Source organism: Chiloscyllium punctatum, chromosome 44 (assembly GCF_047496795.1).
Source record: "Chiloscyllium punctatum isolate Juve2018m chromosome 44, sChiPun1.3, whole genome shotgun sequence".
NCBI lineage: Eukaryota > Metazoa > Chordata > Chondrichthyes > Orectolobiformes > Hemiscylliidae > Chiloscyllium > Chiloscyllium punctatum.
The window spans coordinates 58930543-58953914 of record NC_092782.1 but is presented as its reverse complement, the minus strand read 5'-3'; the positions used below and the strand labels follow the sequence as shown (position 1 = coordinate 58953914).

At 45.1% G+C, this 23372-nt stretch overlaps 1 protein-coding gene across 3 annotated transcripts in view; it reads right to left on the bottom strand.

Moving 5' to 3' along the window:
- prkcq (protein kinase C, theta) overlaps window positions 1–23372 on the bottom strand; it is a 228246-nt gene that overhangs the window by 113357 nt on the left and 91517 nt on the right. For 2 of the 3 annotated variants that reach the window (XM_072563006.1, XM_072563007.1), the window contains exon 2: window positions 2829–2966. In XM_072563006.1, coding sequence (XP_072419107.1) covers window positions 2829–2966 — 138 coding nt within the window. Of the gene's footprint in view, window positions 1–2828; window positions 2967–23372 lie in introns of those variants that run through there. The other variant, XM_072563010.1, reaches the window with a different exon arrangement.

The window sequence follows — 23372 nt, the reverse complement described above, 5'->3', positions numbered from 1 at the left end:
CAATTACAAAACAGCTTACAAAAAACAGTTAACATTTACAGCTGTATACAACAGCAATTTCACAAGGGAGAGGAGCAGCAAAGCCAGGCCCCGAACCCTACCGTTCAACCAGTTTACAGGGAGATGAGGACAAACCTCAAATCCCAGTTTCACATATGACAGCTGCAGTCATTTATAAATGTGCAAAGCAACTTAATTTCTGAATTGACATAGTTTGTAGCACCATTCGGGTTACAAATTGATTTCAAACCGGCAGCAGCATGAGATCACTTACACCAGCTGAATTCACAGGCTTTTGGTTTTACCCAGGCTGCAGTCTAACTACTGCTGTTGAGGACGCACCTTTAAGAAACAGGCATGTGACACATTCAAAGGCAATTTCTCTCATCTGTGGGCTTCGGTGCACAGTAGGGAAGCTACTTGGATGCTGCCTGAACTGCTGTGCTCTTCCAGCACCACTAATCCAGAATCTCGTTTCCAGCATCTGCAGTCATTGTTTTTACACACGCATGTGTAGACTCCCCTTTCCTCTGAGCAGGAACACTATGTGGAGCTAGGAGGGCAGCTCAGGTCATCCTGAAATTGGTGTCGTTATAACCACGAGGAGAAAGTGAGGACTGCAGATGCTGGAGATCAGAGCTGAAAATGTGTTGCTGGAAAAGCGCAGCAGGTCAGGCAGCATCCAAGGAGCAGGAGAATCGACGTTTCGGGCATGAGCCCTTCTTCAGGAATGAGGAGAGTGTGCCAAGCAGGCTAAGATAAAAGGTAGGGAGGAGGGACTTGGGGGAGGGACGTTGGAAATGCGACAGATGGAAGGAGGTCAAGGTGAGGGTGATAGGCCAGAGTGGGGGTGGGGGCGGAGAGGTCAGGAAGAAGATTGCAGGTTAGGAAGGCGGTGCTGAGTTCGAGGGATTTGACTGAGACAAGGTGGGGGGAGGGGAAATGAGGAAACTGGAGATATCTGAATTCATCCCTTGTGGTTGGAGGGTTCCTAGGCGGAAGATGAGGTGCTCTTCCTCCAACCGTCGTGTTGCCATGGTCTGGCGATGGAGGAGTCCAAGGACCTGCATGTCCTTGGTGGAGTGGGAGGGGGAGTTGAAGTGTTGAGCTACAGGGTGGTTGGGTTGGTTGGTCCGGGTGTCCCAGAGGTGTTCTCTGAAACGTTCTGCAAGTAGGCGGCCTGTCTCCCCAATATCGAGGAGGCCACATCGGGTGCAGCGGATGCAATAAATGATGTGTGTGGAGGTGCAGGTGAATTTGTAGCAGATATGGAAGGATCCCTTGGGGCCTTGGAGGGAAGTAAGGGGGGAGGTGTGGGCGCAAGTTTTGCATTTCTTGTGGTTGCGGGGAAGGTGCCGGGAGTGGAGGTTGGGTTGGTGGGGGGGTGTGGACCTGACGAGGGAGTCATGGAGGGAGTGGTCTTTTTGGAACGCTGATAGGGGAGGGGAGGGAAATATATCCCTGGTGGTGGGGTCCGTTTGGAGGTGGCGGAAATGACAACGGATGATACGATGTCTTTGAAGAAGGAGGCCATCTGGGTTGTATGGTATTGGTACGGTATACTTCAAAGACGGCAATTTCCCCCCAGACGTGATCGATGATGCCCTCCACCGCATCTCCTCCACTTCCCGCTCCTCCACCCTTGAGCCCCGCCCCTCCAACTGCCACCAGGACAGAACCTCACTGGTCCTCACCTACCACCCCACCAGCCTCCATATACAGCGTATCATCCGCCGTCATTTCCACCACCTCCAAACGGACCCCAACACCAGGGGTATATTTCCCTCCCCTCCCCTATCAGCGTTCCAAAAAGACCACTCCCTCCGTGACTCCCTCGTCAGGTCCACACCCCCCACCAACCCAACCTCCACTCCCGGCACCTTCCCCTGCAACCGCAAGAAATGCAAAACTTGCGCCCACACCTTCCTCCTTACTTCCCTCCAAGGCCCCAAGGGATCCTTCCATATCGGCCACAAATTCACCTGCACCTCCACACACATCATTTATTGCATCCGCTGCACCCAATGTGGCCTCCTCTATATTGGGGAGACAGGCTGCCTACTTGCGGAACGTTTCAGAGAACACCTCTGGGACACCTGGACCAACCAACCCAACCATCCCGTGGCTCAACACTTCAACTCCCCCTCCCACTCCACCAAGGACATGCAGGTCCTTGGACTCCTCCATCGCCAGACCATGGCAACACGATGGCTGGAGGAAGAGCGCCTCATCTTCCGCCTAGGAACCCTCCAACCACAAGGGAAGAACTCAGATATCTCCAGTTTCCTCATTTCCCCTCTCCCCACCTTGTCTCAGTCAAATCCCTCGGAACTCAGCACCGCCTTCCTAACCTGCAATCTTCTTCCTGACCTCTTTTCTCTCTCTCCCCCCCCCCCCCCCCCACTCCGGCCTATCACCCTCACCTTGACCTCCCTCTACCTATCACATTTCCAATGCCCCTTCCCCAAGTCCCTCCTGCTTGGCACACTTTCCTCATTCCTGAAGAAGGGCTGATGCCCGAAACGTCAATTCTCCTGCTCCTTAGATGCTGCCTGACCTGCTGCGCTTTTCAAGCAACACATTTTCAGCTCTGTCGTAATAACCACAGCTATCTTAGGTAACCAGTGCCATGCGAAACTCTAACACACAGCAGCTTCTGTCAGTAACGCAGGATGTCAGGCAAGTGAGACTGTAACCCGCTGCTCCCTACGCGAGTCGCCTGAAGTACTCAATTGGGTTACCGCATGAATACACAACCGATTTGAATGGTACATTCAGAAAGGTGACAGCGCATAGTCAGTGGATGATTGGATAAATCAGGGCGTTACCTGTATCCACCGGCTCTTTCACGATCACAGCACAGAAGGGGTTCTGCACATCCTCAGCTTGTGGGCACGGTCCGCTGTCAAAGTTGGAGAAGCCAATCCGAAGGAAGGGAGCCATCTCGGAAATCTTGACAGTCAGACCTTGGAATAACATCATGAAGAGCTGGGGTTAGGTGGAGGAACAGCCGAAATGTCAAACCTCATTAGCAACGAAGAGAGGGTGTGACAGGAACAAATCGCCCGTCGGAACCAACCCCCTGTTGGCTTACTTCCTTCTCTCTGAGGACAAGTGCGATGAGAAGGGAACTGAGTCAAATAGTCATGCACCAAACTGGAGGCATAAGGAAGTGGGTGAAATATCACAGCATCCAGGACAGAGTCATCTTTCAGAACGTCTCACAGGGAATCGATTTAAACCTTACCAACTCAGCACAGAAAGGTTCACTTTCTGGTTAACTCGACCCCACAAGAATAATTTAAAAAAAAAAGTTTAGGTTTCGAAACCTGGCCAATGTTAAGATAACTGATCCCAGTTACTGTAACTTCTTCGGAAGTATTGCCCGGGGATTGGGTGGGAGGAGGACGGGGGCCGGGAAATTGTCAAAGGAAAATATGAAAGCAGAGGCAGTTTCAACCATGCGGTGCTTAACATGCCTGCTCACATAAAATATTTGTACCCACTATTTATCCAAAGCATGAGCCACTGAAAAGATTCGGATCCCTGTTCCAAGAGTGTATGGAGGAGTTTCAAATACATCACTGAGCTGGATAAATACAGTGGTATCTCAAGCCATCAGTTCCTCAGAGAGAGATCCCTTTTCTCGCTACATTCTGTGCTGGGTCGCGAACATTTTAATCGATCCAGTCTCTTGCAAAACAAAACGTGGGACTTCATGAGGCCAGAGAGTGGAGGGACTTGCCAATCCAATTATGAATGGGAATGTTTTAAAGAGATTACCGTTAAAGCAGCAGGGTCTTGCTGCTGTCTTGTAGGCGATACACCTCGATTTTTCCTGTATTTCAATTTTACAAGATCAGTATATTGTTCTCTTTTTGGAATCTGAGCAGCTGAGTAGCATAAACAATCTTACAATTACATCTTAAAGACTCAAACTGGGACGGAGGCTTTTCGGACCGAAGGTGGACCCTTTCTTGAAGAGGTTAAATTATAGCGGCAGGTTGAGTTAAGAAGTAGGAATAATCTGATTGAGGTGCTCAAAGTGCTGAGGGAGATATAGAGTGCCCAGGGAATAAATGTAATTACGGCATTTTGTACAATTTCAGATAATAAAGGATTGCTGCCCGGTCATCATTTTCGGAGGTCCTGTGCATGTAATTTTGGCAAATACGAAAAACAAACTTCCACATTTATTAGCAATAGCACATCAGACAAAACTGTTCCAGCTGTCTACGCTGTTTCACCCCACGCGTCAATTACAAAAGACCTCTGCATTTACAGACCAGCAACATCCATCGCATTGTCAAGAAAAAAAACACTCCTTTGCCCTCCAGTCAACAGGGCAACCTCAAAAGTAACAGAGGCTGCCTGTCCAATAGAACTTTCTTCGGTTTCATTCCCATTACAGTCTACGTTTTTCAAATTCATTCATGGGCATCTCTGGCCAGAACAGTGTTTATAGTCCATCCAAGGGCAGTTAAGAGTCAACCTCATGGTATCTGGAGCCACATGGAGGCCAGACCAAGTGAGGATGGCAGCTTCCTTCCCTAAAGGACATTAGTGAACCAGATGGGTTTTCCCTGACAATGGTTTCATAGCTGTCATTAAACTCCTAATTCCAGATTCCTTATTGAATTCCATGGTGGGATTTGAACCCAGCTCCCCAGAACATTATCTGAGTTGCTGGATTCTGGGTGATAATACCACAAGGCCATTGTCTCCCCATGTCTGTTGCAGGTCCATTCACACAGCTGTAAAGGAGAGAGTTCCAGCATCCTGACTCAACAACAGTAAGGGAGAGCTGATGCTGGTCCAATTTTTCAGGAAGATGGATCCCTGTCAGGTTGCTAACTGTGTAACTCAGCCTCTACACTCCGCATTTCTGGACCTGGGTTCTGAGGAGGGATGCTCCAAAAAGGAGCAGTACAGCTTTATCCTGGCTCAATCCTCATAGTGTACCATCATCAGGTGAAAGGGAGGCCACAGCCCCCTTTTTACAGCATTAACTGTTGTATAGTCCCTTTCTGCCATTGTGTGTCCTTCATCAACATGAATTGGCTGGGATTGATGAATAAGTTAGGAGGTAAAAACAATGACTGCAGATGCTGGAAACCAGAATCTGGATTAGTGGTGCTGGAAGAGCACAGCAGTTCAGGCAGCATCCAACGAGCAGCGAAATCAACGTTTCGGGCAAAAGCCTTTTAAGGGCTTTTGCCCGAAACGTCGATTTTGCTGCTCGTTGATTGATGAATAAGTGACCGCTGTTTGTAAAATGCAAACTGTTGCTGCTCGTTGATTGATGAATAAGTGACCGCTGTTTGTAAAATGCAAACTTTACAGCTGTGTGAATAGACCTACAACAGACATGGGGAGACAATGGCCTTGTGGTATTATCACCCAGAATCCAGCAACTCAGATAATGTTCTGGGGAGCTGGGTTCAAATCCCACCATGGAATTCAATAAGGAATCTGGAATTAAGAGTTTAATGTTAGTGTTGCAGACGTGTGGTGGCCATTCCATGATTCCATCCTTAACACTTTAGGTGTTGTGGTGCACAGAGGAAGAAAATGTTTACGCCAACAGAGTCTCTGTGTGGGCATCACATGTTCAGTTGACTCATGTGCTTTGTTGTGAAGTGCTTTTCGAAAGTTAATTTTTGTTCCTTTTTTTTTGCAAAGTTTGCTGTGTTACCCATAAGTACGGGAGCACAAAGTAACGAGAATGTTTCCAAGAAGTATCTTGGTGATGAAAGTAAAAGGAAGGCTGTAAAGAGAGGCTCGATCTTATAAAGCTTTTAAATGTAATGAAGTAACATGTGAGATTGTTCGTGTAACAGGAATAAATGTTACGCACCATTACAACATGGAAAAAATTAAAGCAAGCTGCATGGTTGGAACAAGTCTGAGTGCTAGCAAATCTGTGAGATCACAGCCAAAGGGACTGGAGGAAATGGAAGGCTTCTAAGTGTGTGGATGGAAGGTCCAACAATGATCTGGCACTAGCTTTCTCACCAAAGAGAAAGCCTTATCAATTTATGAAAAAGGCCAAAAATCCTGCAGATGTGCCTGTCTTCAGGGCTCGCAGTGCCTGCTTTGCTGGGTTTAAGAACCACTATGTTTTTCATAATAAGAAGTTAGGTGGTGAAGCTGCCAGTGCAGACGGGGAATATGTGAAGACATTTCCTCCCGAGGTGAAAAAAAAATTGATAGAGGAGGGTGGGTACACCTAAGATCAAATTTTCAACTTGGATGAGACAGGTTTATACTAGAGGTGAATGTTATCCAGAACCTAGATTTCTAAGAATGATGCACATGCTCTGGGTTTTAAGATCACAAAGGATCATCTGACTGTGTTGTTGGACACCAAGACTAGCAGAGACTTCAAGCTGAAGCCTGTGTTGGTGTACCACTCTGTCAACCCATGGACCTTGAACGGTTACTTTACCTCCACTCTTGGTGTCTACTCCAGGTCAAGCAAAAGATGTTGGATGATTGGGCAAACTTTATCTGACCTTATTATTGATGTTTTTGAAGACGTTTTTAGAAATTATTGCAAGAAAAGAAATTAGGATTTCTAGAAAGTTTTAGAAATTATTGAAAGAAAATAAATTAGGATTTCATGATTTGCCTCATTCTGGATAATACACTGAGCCATCCTCCCACAGTGGGGAGCTTTCTGAAAATATCCAAGTGCTATTTCTACCTCCAAACACCCTCTCACCTTCACCCCATCGACCAGGGTGTGAAAACAGCTTTTAAAGCTTATTATTTCAGGTGCACATTTAAAAGGCTGATTATCCCCCTCAGTAGAGGCAATAAGGACAGTGTTCTTCAGAAGTGTACTCCAAAAGTGAAACACTTCAATGTCCCAAGCATCATTGCAAAGCTTTGGAGAGTAGGCAAGTGTTAAAGGTAATTGGATGATGGGGATTAGTAGGCAGATGGGAGAAGAATAGGTGGCAGGGAGTAGTGAGGGGGATAGTGAGGGAGGAGAGTGGTGAGGGGGACAGGGAAGGAGGGGAGTGGTGAGGGGATAGGGAAGGAGGGGAGTGGTGAGGGGATAGGGAAGGAGGGGAGTGGTGAGGGGACAGGGAGGGAGGGGAGTGGTGAGGGGAATAGTGAGGGAGGGGAGTGGTGAGGGGATAGGGAAGGAGGGGAGTGGTGAGGGGACAGGGAGGGAGGGGAGTGGTGAGGGGAATAGTGAGGGAGGGGAGTGGTGAGGGGACGGGGAGGGAGGGGAGTGGTGAGGGGACAGGGAAGGAGGGGAGTGGTGAGGGGACAGGGAAGGAGGGGAGTGGTGAGGGGACAGGGAAGGAGGGGAGTGGTGAGGGGAATAGTGAGGGAGGGTAGTGGTGAGGGGACAGGGAGGGAGGGGAGTGGTGAGGGGAATAGTGAGGGAGGGTAGTGGTGAGGGGACAGGGAGGGAGGGGAGTGGTGAGGGGACAGGGAAGGAGGGGAGTGGTGAGGGGACAGGGAAGGAGGGGAGTGGTGAGGGGATAGGGAAGGAGGGGAGTGGTGAGGGGACAGGGAAGGAGGGTAGTGGTGAGGGGACAGGGAGGGAGGGGAGTGGTGAGGGGGATAGTGAGGGAGGGGAGTGGTGAGGGGACAGGGAGGGAGGGTAGTGGTGAGGGGACAGGGAAGGAGGGGAGTGGTGAGGGGACAGGGAGGGAGGGGAGTGGTGAGGGGACAGGGAGGGAGGGGAGTGGTGAGGGGACAGGGAGGGAGGGTAGTGGTGAGGGGACAGGGAGGGAGGGGAGTGGTGAGGGGGATAGTGAGGGAGGGGAGTAGTGAGGGGAATAGTGAGGGAGGGAAGTGGTGGGGGGATAGGGAGGGAGGGGAGTGGTGATGGGGACAGGGAGGGAGGGGAGTAGTGAGGGGACCGGGAGGGAGGGGAGTGGTGAGGGGACCGGGAGGGAGGGGAGTGGTGAGGGCGATAGGCAGTGATGGGAGTGGTGAGAGGATAGTGAGACAGTGAGTCAGGGATACAATGGAAGGTAAGTGAGTTCGGACTCATGGCGTTGGCTATAGTTGTCGAGTAGTGTTGGGGATGTCAGAGGAATCAGGCAGAGGCAGAGGTAGTGAGATCAGGGGTTTAGAAGGATCAGTTTGGGGGTGTGGAGAGGTTTAGGTTGGCAAAATGTCTCATCCCTGTATCTTATCCCTGGACCCATTCTTATCGATCTCTCTCTCACCTTTGAGTTCTGTCTGCAGTTTCTGGTCACCACCCTATAGATTGACCAGGATGGAGCAGTTTCGCTCTGAGGGGAGGCTGGAGAAGCTTGGGTTGTTTTCCTTGGAGCAGTGAAGGCTAAGAGGGAACCTGATTTCTGAGATTATGAGGGGCACCGACAGGGTGGATAGGAAGCAAGTGTTACCCTTAGGTGAAGGATCTATAACAGGGGGACATAATGTTAAGATGAAAGGCAGGAGATTTAGAGGGCATTTGAGGAAACATATTTTTACCCAGAGGGTGGTTGGGGTACAGAATGCACTGCCTTGGAGGGTACTGCAGATGTGGAAGCTCAACCATCTTTAGGTGAGCACTTGAAATCTCAGAGTATTCAAGTGCTGGAGAGCGGGACTAGTGCAGATTTATTGTAGATTTTTTTGTTGTTGCAGACTCAATGGGCTGAAGGGTCTTGTCTACACTGTATGATGTTGCTTGCAGTTCTCCAGTCCATGGCATCACCCTTGGTTTAAGGAATTCTGAAAAAAGTTTTAACCAGTACTTCTGCCATTTCCACTCTTACTCCCTTCCAAGATCTGGGACACATTTCTGCTGGTCCTTGTGCCTTGCCTTACAAACAGACAAACAAAGGACAGGAGTATGTCACTCGGACCCTCGAGGCTGCTCCCCCATTCAATAAGATCATGGTGGATCCGATTTTAACCTCAACTCTGCATCCCTGCTTACCCCCATAATCTTTCAACTTCTTGATCATCAAGAAAATATCCACCTCCACCTAAAAATATTTAAAGATTCTGCATCCACTGCTTTTTGAGGAAGGGAATTTATCAAACTCAAACTTCTGAAGGTACTTTTTCCCCATATTTCTGTTTTAAGTGGGCACCCCTTTATTTTTTAAATGATAACCCCTGGTTCTGGATGCTCCCACAAGAAGAAATATCCTTTTGATATCCATTGGTCAAGAATTTTGAGTGTTTCAGTTATGTCACCTTTGACAATCTACTAACTATCTCCTCCTTACTAATTTTGACTGCTGCAGGTGAATTAGTTTCCTATTCTGTCACCATGGGCTGGTTTACATCTGCTTCCTTGTAAACACATGCCATGCATTTGTTTAAAACCTCAACCATCCCCCCACTTTTATTTATAAATGTCCTCACAATTACAGAACGTTACATCAACTGTTATTTAATGCCAACTCAAGACTGGGTAATAAACACCATGATATTCCAGTCTATAAAGCCAGGTTTCGTTTGTTTCTTTGAAGTGACTTTCCTCTCTCTTTCTCGATGACCTTCAATTGTTATATCTTTCTAAAGGGATGAATGTGAAGTAATGATTAAGAATCTGCCAGACTAGGATTTGAATGCTCTTTCCATCACCCTAACTGCCAAGTTACAAAGTCCAATATGGCTGCCACAGACCACATTATGTTCACCTCATCAAACCTTGCTGAATGTCAACCAAGAATTCTGGATTGGGGCTCTAGACTTCACCTGCCAAATCCTGTCTGGTAGAGGATTTGAACCATGCCCTTGTTTATTCCAGCCCCCTGGAGGGTGGTATATTGTGAGATTAATACAGAAATCCCACAAGCTTCATTTTCCTCAGTTCTAGCAGAGAAAGTGAGAATTATTCCTCTGCATCTCATCAATTCTGATCTCATTGCCTGAAGTTACACTTGCTCGTTACCCCAGTCTGTCTCATCACTTTCGTCTTTGCCTTCCTCTGAATCTATGACCATCAACCATGAAGTGGAGGTGCCGGTTTTGGACTGGGGTGGACAAAATCAGAAGTCACACAACATCAGGTTATAGTCCAACAGGTTTATTTGAAATCGCATGCTTTTGGAGCACTGCTCCTTTGTCATGTTACTTCTGACCATGACCATTGAGTCGGGAACAGAGTGATTCGCTTTGTGAACTTTAGAATTGTGAGAAAGAAAGTTGGATACCCAGAGTCAAATCACAAGGAGAGATCAATCTTCTCTGAAATTTATATCTGTTAAGAGGTGAATCGATCGAAGCATTCAAGATACGAAGGGGAACAGACTGGATATCTGCACAGAAATAATTTGTGCTCAGGGACGATTCGAGGACCTGGGGACATCATCTAAAATTTGTAGCTGGGTGAAATTTATGAACCATCTCATCACAGGAAGTAGCTTGGAATCTCCTGCTGCAAAATTAACATTAAGTGACAATTTAAGATTGAAAGAGTCTAGTGAGCCTTCCGGGATCTGAGGAAAAGTTGGTTATGTGGATCAGCCATTGTATGTAACAGGAATGTCATATTGTAAGGCTAAATGGCCTCCTCCTGTTCCTTTATGACCTGAATAGCTAGCCCATCATTTGCCAATTTTCTTCCCACACTCAGCCTCATTACTGCTCTCTGTTCTTGTATTAATACAAAGATTCTCAACCGCTAAACCTCTCATTCCATTCAATTTCGATATATACCTGCATGAGCAGCATTAGTGGAGGGTGTCATAACTGAAAGCAAAGTAACAAATTCTGATTTGATTAATGGCATTGAGCCAGTATTGCATGACCAACTGTTTCTATCCTGCTGCTGTTGACAGAGTTGATCACTTGAAATACAGCACAATTTCAACAAGTTTAAAAATATATTATACTGGCACCTGTGAAGGAAACTGAGCTGGAATGATTACTGACTAAAACTTCCAACCATCTCCAAAAAACATTGTGAAACTTGCAAAGATTCTGAAAAGACTTACAAGGATGTTGCCAGGGTTGGAGGATTTGAGCTATAGGGAGAGGCTGAACAGGCTGGGGCTGTTTTTCCTGGAGCGTCAGAGGCTGAGGGGTGACCTTATAGAGGTTCATAAAATCAAGAGGGGCATGGATAGGGTAAACAGGTCTTTTTCCCAGGGTAGGCGAGTCCAGAACTAGAGGGCATAGGTTTAAGGTGAGAGAGGAAAGATATAAAAGGGATCTTTTAAGGTGCAATTTTTTCATGCAAAGAGTGATGCGTGTATTGAATGAGCTGCCAGAGGAAGTAGTGGAGGCTGGTACAATTACAACATTTAAAAGGCATCTGGATGGATGTATGAATGAGAAGGATTTTGAGGGACATTGGCCAAATGCTGGCAAATGCGACTAGATTAATTTAGGATATCTGGTCAGCATGGACAAGTTGAAATGAAGGATCTGTTTCCTTGCTATACATCTCTGTGACTCTATCTTGGAGCCTTAGCTCATTGCTTGATGGCTATAAAAATGCCATTTGGAGAATCTATTCCTCTCAAGCAGAAACATTATGAAACTGGAGTGACAACATGGATTGTAACATGTGGCGTGCTCCATGTTGAGAGATCTTTGTGGTAACACATTGGAAGAAAGCACAGATGGTCATATGCATTTTAATAGGGTGACATTCTGAGTCTACTGGAGGCTGGTTGACAAACTCTCTGTGCAGCGCAATGAATGACATCAGTCTAAAATGTCACCATATGTTTTACATATATTAGCGAAATCCTCAATTCGTACCCACAACAACCGAGGATGAATGTTATCTCTCCGAGTGGAATGAATCTGTGGAATTCTTTACTGTAGAGGGTGGGTCATTAAGTATATTCGAGGCTGAGGTCGACAGATTTTTAATCATTTAGAAAGCCAAGGGTTATTGGGCAAAGGCAGGAAAGTGGAGTTGAGGATTATCAGATTGACCACGATCTCATTGAATGGTCAAGGTCAGAAGTCATAAGGCACCAGGTTATAGTCCAGCAGGTTTATTTGAAATCACAAGCTTTGGGAGCACTTTACCTGACAAAGGAGCAGTGCTCTGAAAGCTTGTGATGTTGGACTATAACCTGGTGTCGTGAGACTTCTGACCTTGTCCACCCCAGTCCAACACAGGCACCTCCACATCATTGAATGGTAGTTTAGACTCAATGGGCTGAATGGCCTACTGCTCCTACATCCTATGATTTTACAGTTCCTTTATGTACTCAGGGCATTCTATCAGGGATCTATAAGACCACCTTTACAAAATTGAATAGAAGTCTTTTAGGGATATGCAAAAGGGAAATGTGAACTCACTAATAAGTTTCAAATATCAAAACTTGCAATTCTCCTTCCCCATAAAATGCCTGTGCTAACCAGTTCAGCTGGATTGCTGGTGTTACATTATGTAAATTAATATCAAGAAATAATGGCTTCTGCCCATCATGTTACAGCTACAATCATATTAAACTCCCACAGCTATTCGGAGAGCAATATTATCTGTTGCTGCTTTCCATGTGTTGGCTGCTCCCCTCTCCCCAGTACACTGTATGAAAGGAACACTCCAGTACGTCTGGGGTATAGAATTGCGAGGACAGTGCTGATGGGAAAGTGCTTGATTTCAGCTTGTCATTCATGTCCCATTGAAATACACTGGGCCATATTTGATAAATGCTTAAAATACCAAATGCCTCAGTGTCACCCAGCAGAGCTAGCAAACAGTGAGTGGAATTACCCCACAACTACTATACTCCAATGTAGTTAACTCAGCCATATTAGGGAGATTTAAACAATCCTTGGATAAGCACATGGATGATTTTGGGATAATGTAGGGGGACGAGCTGAGAATAGTTCACAGGTCGGCGCAACATCGAGGGCCGAAGGGCCTGTTCTGCGCTGTATTTTTCTATGTTCTACGTTCTAACTAATGGTCCTATCACATCTTGTTCAGTTACACTAGTCTAATAAATCTGTAAAACTATGCAAGCAGTGAAGATTTTTAACCCAATCAGACTAGCACCACCATGAGGGTCACAGCACCAATGTGCTTTTGAAACAAACACATTTCTTTTTAATAAGGCAATGCTGAAGTTATGATGTTTCCATATATATCTGGTATAATTAGGCCAAGTGTCAGTTACATGGGCAAAGATCGGCAATCATTTATGCTACATGGTATAACTGATTCCAGTTGCATTACAGAAAGCGCAGTGATACACCATGTCAGCAGGGCAATGCTTAAAGTCATTCTGAGGCCGTCACTGCTCTCAAAATGTCAACACTGCTTTCTCTCTCCACAGATGCTGCCAGACCTGCTGAGTTCCTCCAGCAATTTCTGTTTCAGCATCTGCAGATCTTTGTTTTATTGCAGTGGTGAAAACCGCTGTTACTGGGATAGTGCCGCAAGCAGCCAGCCTTTCACTAAACAACAAGACAAAGGTTCATTGATTATCAAGAAAGAAAATAGGCTTATCAAGAGCCTGCTTTTGTGCCAGACTAATAATTATCCAGAACAGATCCTCAGAGCTGAGCCGTTTTTCATTATCACTGTGCACAAGGCAAGAGCAGACTATACTCACAACTTACCTTTACTGGTCAGCCCATCATTCACACAACAGCTCTGCTGGAGAATATCATTTTGAGGGTCAAAATGTGCAATATGAGCTGCCAGTAACAAACAGGTTCCTGTTGAACTAAATGGGTTAGCACCTTCACCAAAAGAAAGCAGACCAAAGAACTTCACAGAAATGCACTAATGCATTTCTTCCCAAAGTTGCACTGTGGCATAAATTTGGATTTGGTGCTTGTACAAAATTATGTGAAGAGGGCTGCTCTATAACCTCCTTTTTTCCGTTTCCTTTATTGTAATTGGCGAACATCAAAGAAAAATCACGAAAAATGCAAAATGGGTGAGAGATTTTATATCATTCTAAATTAATCACACAGTCAAAGTTATTCCCAGTATAATTTCAATCTATTTGCTTAAAAGTTAAAGGTATGTTTTATGTTGGAAAACAACACTGGCCAATTGCAAAGTGGCATTTGTTCATGAATGCTTGTTGATATTTCAAGTTTGTTTCGGTTTATTTTTCTGCCTCCCAGAGACAGAGGGAGACCGACACCTGAAGGCTTTAGGTGGATCATTCATTTGAAGATGAAAAGGCAAAAGGTTCTCTGATCAACAAAGACTTCCTCACCCTTTGGAAGTCATGCATTAGGTTTTGATTGATGAAAATCTTGTGGGACCTTTTTCATATAAATTTGAAACAACTCTTTGATCCTATTAGCTTATCATATAATTATGTTTCCCTTTTGCTGAAGGATCGGGTTACAATGAGATTCAAAGCAAGGATAATATCATTAGCCACATGATCATGTTTGGAAATAACCAAGTCATTTTTAACGCACTTCCTACTTGTCTAACATTAAATGCATCAGTTTTTTCATGCAAAAGTTGGTATTCATCCAGAGTAATTGCACACAGTGCAATACTTTGGTCCAATGTGAATTCCTAACATCTACATAACATTGCTAACTCTTAGGTAGTGTTACAAGGTACTATTGAGAAAAACTGCAATGGGTTTTGTAGAAACAAGAGAAGTCTTTTAGCTTCTTGAGTCTTTTCCACCATTCAATGAGATTATGGCTGATCTACAACCTGACTGCCTTTGGCCCATCTATCCTTGCATAGCAATAACCTGTCCATCAATAACTTTTCAAATTAACAATTGATTTAGCACCAGTTGCCATCTGTGATGAAGTATCTCCAAACTTGTCTCCAGTAAGTTTCAGACTATGCCCCGTAGTTCTAGGTTCCTCAATGAGTAGAAATGGTTTCTCTGAAACAATACCATTTAAGATCTTGGAAACAAAGAGCAAATTATCCCATGAATTTCTAAATTCTAGGGAATATAATGCTGGTTTATTTCAACGCTCCTGAAAGTTTAACCCTTCGAGTCCCAATCCTATGGATCTACAGCACATACGCTGCAGGGACAATATAATTTTCAAATGTCCCATATACCTCAGTGACTTTAATTGGTACAACAACTGATCTAGAAGCACGAGGCAACAGGAATAATTAAGTATCACATTCTTAACAGAGACAATAATTATTCCTCGTGATCAACTATATACTCAACTGGATTAATTTAATATTTTTAAAAGACAAATTCTCAAGGCATTGATTTTTTTAAACCACTTTTAAAATAAAACTGTTACATTTTGAATGCAATTATGCATTGTGCATAAAGAATAGAACATAGGCTGAAATACTGACATACACCCCCTTTGTGTGGTCACACCTTAGCACATTTTTTGCTGAGTATTTTACCACAGCATAGGTTTGCAAAGAAAAAGTGTCACAAAGACAGTAACAGCTTACATTAATGTGGTGCCTTTAATACCTAAAGATTTTGTTTCCCAGAAATAATCCCAACTGGGTCTTATCTGTCTCGAAGATCATGTGAGTAGCAGGTCTACATGGTGTAGCAAAATCAAGTAGTGCTGACGATAGAAACGCTTGAGATGGAGCGAGACATTTACAGAAGATGGGAGAACAGTACATCAAAAGACAGAAGTGGATAATGGGAGCTGAATTAAAAATTGAAATTTCTGAGGACAAAGAGGTTGAGGGGGGAATGGAGAAAGGACATCAGTGAGTATATCAGTGTGTGATTTGGGAGAGACAACGATGATTTTAATAAGAGATGTTAGAGGGCTGGCAACAAAGAAGAGGAGATTCCCAAGTGATCTCCTGAGCTAGCTTCAGCAGTCTAGCCCTAACTTCCTAATTGTGCTCAGATCATTTCCGACCATGATGTACACCTTGAATAGGCAATTGTCCCAGTTTCCAACTTTAATTTTCAGTCTAATATCATCCAACTCCAGATCATTGTCTCTTTTACTCTCTTTTAGTTATCATTGCCTTGTGTCTATCATGAGCTATCTCAGGTGATTCCACTTCTTTCTCCAATGAAGATCTGTGTTTGATCCTTCCTCACTGCACTGGTTCATGTGCCTCTGCTATTTCTTCAATCCCATCATTGCTTGGGTCGATTCTGTTACTTGTGAGTTTGTGTCACACCCAGAAAGCCCTGGTCAGCATTGACCATGAGTCCTGCTGACTGCAATCCAGCCAATACTAATCTCATTCATGTTGGCTTCCTCTCTACTGGCTCAATGAATAATAATTTCAACTGAGATGTTAACTGCTCCTGGTTCTCCTTGTATCACCTTCTGGATTTTGTGTTGGTAAATCTCTGGTGACAAATAGGAATCCATTGTATTGGCAAAGTCCTAACTTGGACAAAAAATAAAACGTTGTCACCTTCTTGTGATAGTGATCAAGACTCCCTGACCTTTACTATACACATGGAGAGGGATAGGAGCAGACGGTATGAGAAAGTACTTAATTGGGGGAGGGGGAATTACAATGCTCTTAGGCAGGAACTGTGGAACATAAACTGGGAGCAGATATTCTCAAGGAAATGTACAACAGAAAAGTGGAGACTGTTTAGAGAGCACTTGCTGTGAGTGCTAGATGGTTTATCCCACTGAGGCAAGGAAGAGATGGTAGGGTGCAGGAACTTTGGATGACAAGAAATGTGGAACATCTAGTCAAGAGGAAGAAGGAAGCTTACTTAACATTGAGGAGGCAAGGATCAGACAGAGCTCTCGAGGGTTACAAGATAGCCAGGAAGGAACTGAAGAATGGACTTAGGATAGTTAGAAGGGAGCCATCACCAAGAGAGCCTTGAAAATGCTTTAGCAGGTAGGATTAAGGAAAACCCTGAGGTGTTCTACACTTAGGTGAGGAACAAGAGGATAGCCAGAGTGAGGGTAGGGCTGATCAGGGATAGTGGAGGAACTTGTGCCTGGAGTCAGAGAAAATAGAGGAGGTCCTTAATGACTACTTTGCTTCAGTATTCACTACTGAGAGGGACCTTGACGTTTGCGAGGACAGCGTGAAACAGACTGATATGCTCGAACAAGTTGGTGTGAAGAAGGAAGATCTGCTGAAAACTTTATAAAATATGAGGACAGATCAGTCCCCTGGGCCAGACGAGATATACCTGAGGTTACTGCAGAAAGCGAGGGAGGAGATTGCTGAGCCTTTGGCAATGATTTTTGCGTTCTCACTGGCCACTGGAGTAATACCAGATAAAAAGAGGGTGACAAATGTTATTCCTTTGTTCAAGAAAGGGAATAGGAATAACCCTGCAAATTATAGACTAGACAGTCTTATGTTTGTGGTGGGCAAATTATTGGAGAGGATTCTGAGAGACAGGATTTATGATTACTTGGAAAACCATCGTTTGATTAGAGATAGTCAGCATGTCTTTGTGAGCGGCAGGTCATGCCTCACAAGCCTTATTGAATTCTTTGAGGATTTGACAAAACACATTAATGAAGGTAGAACAGTGGATGTGGTGCATATGGATTTTAGCAAGGCGTTTGATAAGGTTCCCTGTGGTAGGCTCATTCAGAAAGTAAGGAGGCATGGGATACAGGGAAATTTAGCTGTCTGGATACAGAATTGGCTGGCCCATAGAAGACAGAGGGTGGTAGTAGATGGAAAGTATTCAGCCTGGAGCTTGGTGACCAGTGGTGTTCCGCAGGGATCTGTTCTGGGACTTCTACTCTTTGTGAAGTTTATAAATGACTTGGATGAGTAAGTGGAAGGGTGCTTTGCCGATGACACAAAGATTGGTGGAGTATCCCTACCCCTACAATGACAGACCTGGGTTCAATTCCCATCCCCTCCAGAGGGTGTGGAATAACATCTCTGAACAGATTTGATTGGGAAAAATGGCACCATTTGTGTTACTAAAACAGGACCTAGTCATGGCATTGCTCCTTCAGTTGGCTCTATGATGTCTTGTTCAGTGAGTTCTTTAATCCTTGCCTCAAATTTCTTATTAATCTCGGTCAGCAGCTGTGCAGCTCCCCAATTCCTTAAAACAATGGTGCAAACTGCTCTTGAAATTTCACGTAAGATTTCAGAGAATTCACGTTTATGTGTAGTGTTCCCAAGATTCAGGCAGTTTCTCTGCTTTGAAGAGGCTGACCGTCCTGCTTAATCACCGTGAATTCTGCCCCTTCATTCTGATCCTTTCCTCAGTTCTCATGATGATATGCCTGACGGTTTGTCATGGGGATTTAGTTGTGTCAGGATAGAACAGCCTTTCAACACTTCATTGTCGGATGTACTTGATTCTCTCCATCGTCAGTTCCTCCTACAGGGCTCTATTGATGTAATTCCTTTCACTGCCTGAACCTATGATAACATTCATTCCCAACAACTACTGGAACTTCTCAAGGGTTGTTCCTGCTGACAGAAAGCTCGTATCCATGATTGCTATCTGTGTTCTCACTCTACATCTTTTGCAAATTGTGCTGCATTCATCTCCCTCCTGTTAGTCTTCCCTCTCTGCCCAGCTTTGCTTCCATGCGTCTTTACAATGATATCTTTTTCCTCCACATTATCTGCATTTCTTCCCCATGGCATGGCAGGAGGCATCCCTTCTTAAGAGCCCCAAATTGACACATAGAGTCAAAGAGTCATACAATACGGAAACAGGACCTTCGGTTCAATCAGTCCATGCCGAACACAACCCTAAACTAAACTCATCCCACCTGCCTGCACCTGGCCCATATCCCTCCAAATCTTTCCTATTCATGTATTCATCCAAGTGTCTTTTAAACATTGTAATTGTAACTACATCCACTAGTCCCTCAGGAAGTTCATTCCTCACAGGAACCATCCTCAGTGTAAAACATTGGCCGCTCATGTTTTTAAAATCTTCCTCCACTCATTTTAAAAATGTGACTCCTACTCTTGAATTCCTCTATCCTATGGGAAAAGAGGATTGCCACTAACTTTATCTATACCCCTCATTATTTTATACACTTCTGTAAGGTTGCTTCTTAACCTCCTACACTCCAGTATATTCAGTCATCTCTTTATAACTCAAACCTTCCATACCTGGCAACACTAGTTAATCTCTCCTGAAGCCTCTCCAGTTTCCTAACATCCTTCCTGTAACTGGGTAACCAGAACTGGATACACAATCTCCTTCAGACTTCTGTAATTTATATTTACATGTTGTCACTACAGTGAGAAGTGGTGGACTGGCTCTGTCTTTTCAACCTCCCCAGCAGGCTGCAAAGAATTTTAGCATCAAGATGTAATTTTCTCTAGTATGGTTTTGTCAATTAGTTAACATGTAATTAACTAATCTCTTCTGCAGTGGTAAGAATCCATTTATTTCATTCAATAATGGTCCCAGCTATTAAATTGTATGAGGACATTCACAAATCAATAATCCTTCCTTAACAATGGACTTGTCACTTGGTTGTGCCACTTGGTTAGCCTTAACTTTAGTCATGACAATGGCAGAAGTGGGATTTGTTTCATGCTGTGAAATTGTAAAGCCATGGTTTCTAGTTTCAAAGTGTCATCTGATTTAAAGTCACCTCCACTTTCAAGAAACTTACTCCTCAACTAATCTGACCTGCTATGTTCAATCACCTGAACCATTATCTGGTTATCCACATATTTTCGAACCAACTTATTTTTACACACTCCTGGAGCAGGTGGGACCTGAACGCAGGTCTCCTGGACCAGAGGAAGTGACACTATCACCATGCCACAAAAACCCCTTCGGGTTATTCAGATTTGTCACAAGATAATTGCATCCGCATGATTCCTGTCTCAGTAGTTCAATTTGTAAATCGTTTGATTCTCCTCCTTCTGCCTTGTCTGAAGGAAATCAAGCCCTTGGAATGTGACATTTGGCATCATGACATAAAGCTTTCATAACCTGCCTTTTCTCCCATGTCAGGCAACACTTTGAGCGTCTCTCTCATTGAAACAGCAATGAGGCACAATGCTCTGCTTTCAAAGTCACCATCCCTCCATCCAAAAACAAGCCAAAGCTGTCAGTGCCTGTATTTCTATTTCACATTGATGGAGCTGGAATCATCTGATGTGAGCTCAATTCCCCAGGCTGCAGATATATCAGCCCCAGCAATGCCTTGACACAATCTTAAACACCGCTGTTTGCACCTCTGTATTTTCTCTCATTGCCAATGTCATATCTCAAGCTGATTGAACAACACATGCAGTCACAGAGTTAAGGTTAACAAAGCTTTAAGAGATGCTTCTTCCTACGGCTGGTACATATGCTTTCTCACCCAGCACCCCTCAGGACAATAAACTGCCAAAATAGTACAGAATGTTTTAGTCTCTTGTCCAGCACACACTGCAATCCAATACTCAGGTCAATGCGCACAAAATCAGCTGTCATGTCAGTTGTTATTGAGGCAAAATATGTAGACAGTTTTGATTTAATGAACTTGTGCAATGTTCGATGAATTAATGGACTGTTCTGAGAGGCGGCAGGGGCAGATGGTACGGAAAAATTAAAGAGCAATTGGAAAAATATTAGGTGAGTGGGCGGTTAAGGCATCTAAACTTCTGCATGGGCAGATGGATTGCAATGTATTCTGTGGGCTTGTATTTTCCTTTGTTCAAAATTAATAAGGTGACTCACGTACTTGTGGTGGTACTTGGTACAGACTGGTCAGAATCGGAATCTAAACGCCTTAAGTGTGAAGTGGCAATGACAGGTGGGAGAATGAGGAACCTTATTGTTAGTAATCTGTGTGTTTTGTTAGTGATGCCTGCAATTTCGATTGCCTCCTCAGGGAAAAAAAAACCAAAACTGATTTTTTTTCTAATCCAAAACGTTCACAAGTATTTTAGATACTGCTGACTCCTACGTTTTCCTTTTTAACAGCAATCTGTTACTGGATGTGGATGCTACTTTCAGCGCCAGTATTTATCACTGAGAGACACGTTCACTCGACCTGTTCAGATTTACATGAAGTAGGCAGGCAGGAGGCTGGAAGAACACAGCAAGCCAGGCAGCATCAGGAGGAAGAGAATCCTTCTTCAGGGCAGATATGTGGATATATCTGAACAGAGTTCTGCAGCAGCTCAGACTTGAAACCAGATCAAATTGTTTTGAAACTGCTACTGCGCAACAAGGTGAATTAGCTTTATTGCCAGGTGGGTACAGTTCAGAGTTTGCACGTTGCTACTACAGCGCTATCTAAGGTACCAAGGTGCCCAGGAACAGATACTTCTCATTCTCATGAAAAAAAATTAGAAAATAAAGACCTAAAAAATCTAGCATGACAATTATAGGAATAAATAGGAAACTAAAGAAATCAAAAATTCAGAATAATGGTGCCTCCACTCCCCAACAGCATCCAGCCACCACTCGCCATCCCAACCCAGCCCACACTCTGGACCCCAACCCAATCCCGACCCCAACCCAGCCTCCACTCCCCACCCAACCCAGCCTCCACTCCCCATGCCAACCCTGCCTCCACTCCCCACCCAAATCAGCTTCCACTCCCCACCCCAATTCAGCCTCCACTCCCCATGCCAACCCAGCCTCCACTCCCCACTCCAATCCAGCCCCCAATCCCCACCCCAACCCAGCCCCCACTCCCCACCCCAATTCAGCCTCCACTCCCCACCCAACCCAGCCTCCACTCCCCATGCCAACCCTGCCTCCACTCCCCACCCAAATCAGCTTCCACTCCCCACCCCAATTCAGCCTCCACTCCCCATGCCAACCCAGCCTCCACTCCCCACTCCAATCCAGCCCCCAATCCCCACCCCAACCCAGCCCCCACTCCCCACCCCAATTCCGCCCCCATTCCCCATCCCAACTCAGCCTCCACTCCCCATGCCAACCCAGCCCCCATTCCCCACCCCAACCCAGCCTCCACTCCCCACCCCAACCCAGCCTCCATTCCTCAATCGAACCCAGCTCCAACTCCCCAACCCAAACCAAGCCCCATTCCCCACCCCAACCCAGCCTCCACTCGCCACCCCAACCCAGCCTCCATTCCTCACCTGAACCCAACCCCAACTCCCCACCCAAAACCAGCCCACATTTCCCACCGCAACCCAGCCTCCACTTCCCAACCCAATCCAGCCTCCACTCCCCAGCCCAACCCAGCCTTCACTCACCACCCAACCTAGCCCCTACTCCCCACCCCAATCCAGCCCCTACTCCCCACCCAACCCAGCCTCCACACCCCACCCCAATCCAGCTCCCACTCACCACCCCAACCCAGCCTACACTCCCCACCCCAACCCAGCCTACACTTCCCACCCCAACCCAGCCTACACTCCCCACCCCAACCCAATCTCCACTCCCCGCCACAACTCAGCCACCACTCCCAATCCCAATGCAGCCTCCGGTCCCTACTGGGCTTAACCTTGAGATTCTCAAAGCCGGGCAACCACTCTGGAATCATTCTGAGTCTGGAAGTTGACACTAAAGCTGTTAGACTGTTGTGGGCTGCTGAAAGACCATCACAGCAAGCAGATAGACCATCACATTCGTGGTACACAGCTGGCTGTTTGAGTACAGCTGAAACATCTGTGAGGTAATTTCAGAGATAGTTAAGGACCAAGATCAAATCGGCTCTTGTAGCACTCTGGTAGTGTCCCTACCTCTGAGCCTAAAGGTCTGGCTTCAAGTCTCATCTTGCTCGAAAGGTGTGCTTTAAGAAATCTGAGCAGCATGATTAAAAATTTTAAAAAAGTTAAGTGCATTGCTGTGGAATTATAGGTAGGTCATACTTGGTAAAGATGGCAGATTTCCTTCCTTGCATGGTTTATGATGAGATCTGCTAATCTCATGGTCATCAATATAGAGACAAGCCTTTGATTCTACATTTACTTATATACTGCACATGACCTACACATTAATTACTTTAATATGTACTTTATTAATACTTCAATAATTGTTCTGTAGCTTGTTTGCCACAGTCAGGTGAGAAGATAATAATATTGGAATTCATGAAACATTTTTACAGCATCGATCAATGAACATATTTGATGTAACAACACTAAGAAGAAGAGCAAACAGCATTGCTCGTAACTGCTGGTCAGGATCTAGGATTCTGTACATTTCTCTGGCTATGGCTATGATTGCCCCCAAAGAAACTCCCTCCTGTTCTCAATTGATGTTAGCTTCCCTGAAAACACATGAAAGCGGCGTTGCCAGAAAATTTAGCAGGACTTATACACTTAATGTTAAGGTCCTTGGGAGTGTTGCTGAACAAAGAGACCTTGGAGTGCAGGTTCATAGTTCCTTGAAAGTGGAGTCACATGTAGATAGGATAGTGAAGAAGGCGTTTGGTATGCTTTCCTTTATTGGAAAGAGTATTGAGTACAGGAGTTGTGAGGTCAAGTTGTGGCTGTACAGGACATTGGTTAGGCCACTGTTGGAATATTGCTTGCAATTCTGGTCTCCTTCCTATCGGAAAGATGTTGTGAAACTTGAAAGGGTTCTGAAAAGATTGACAAGGATGTTGCCAGGGTTGGAGGATTTGACTTATAGGGAGAG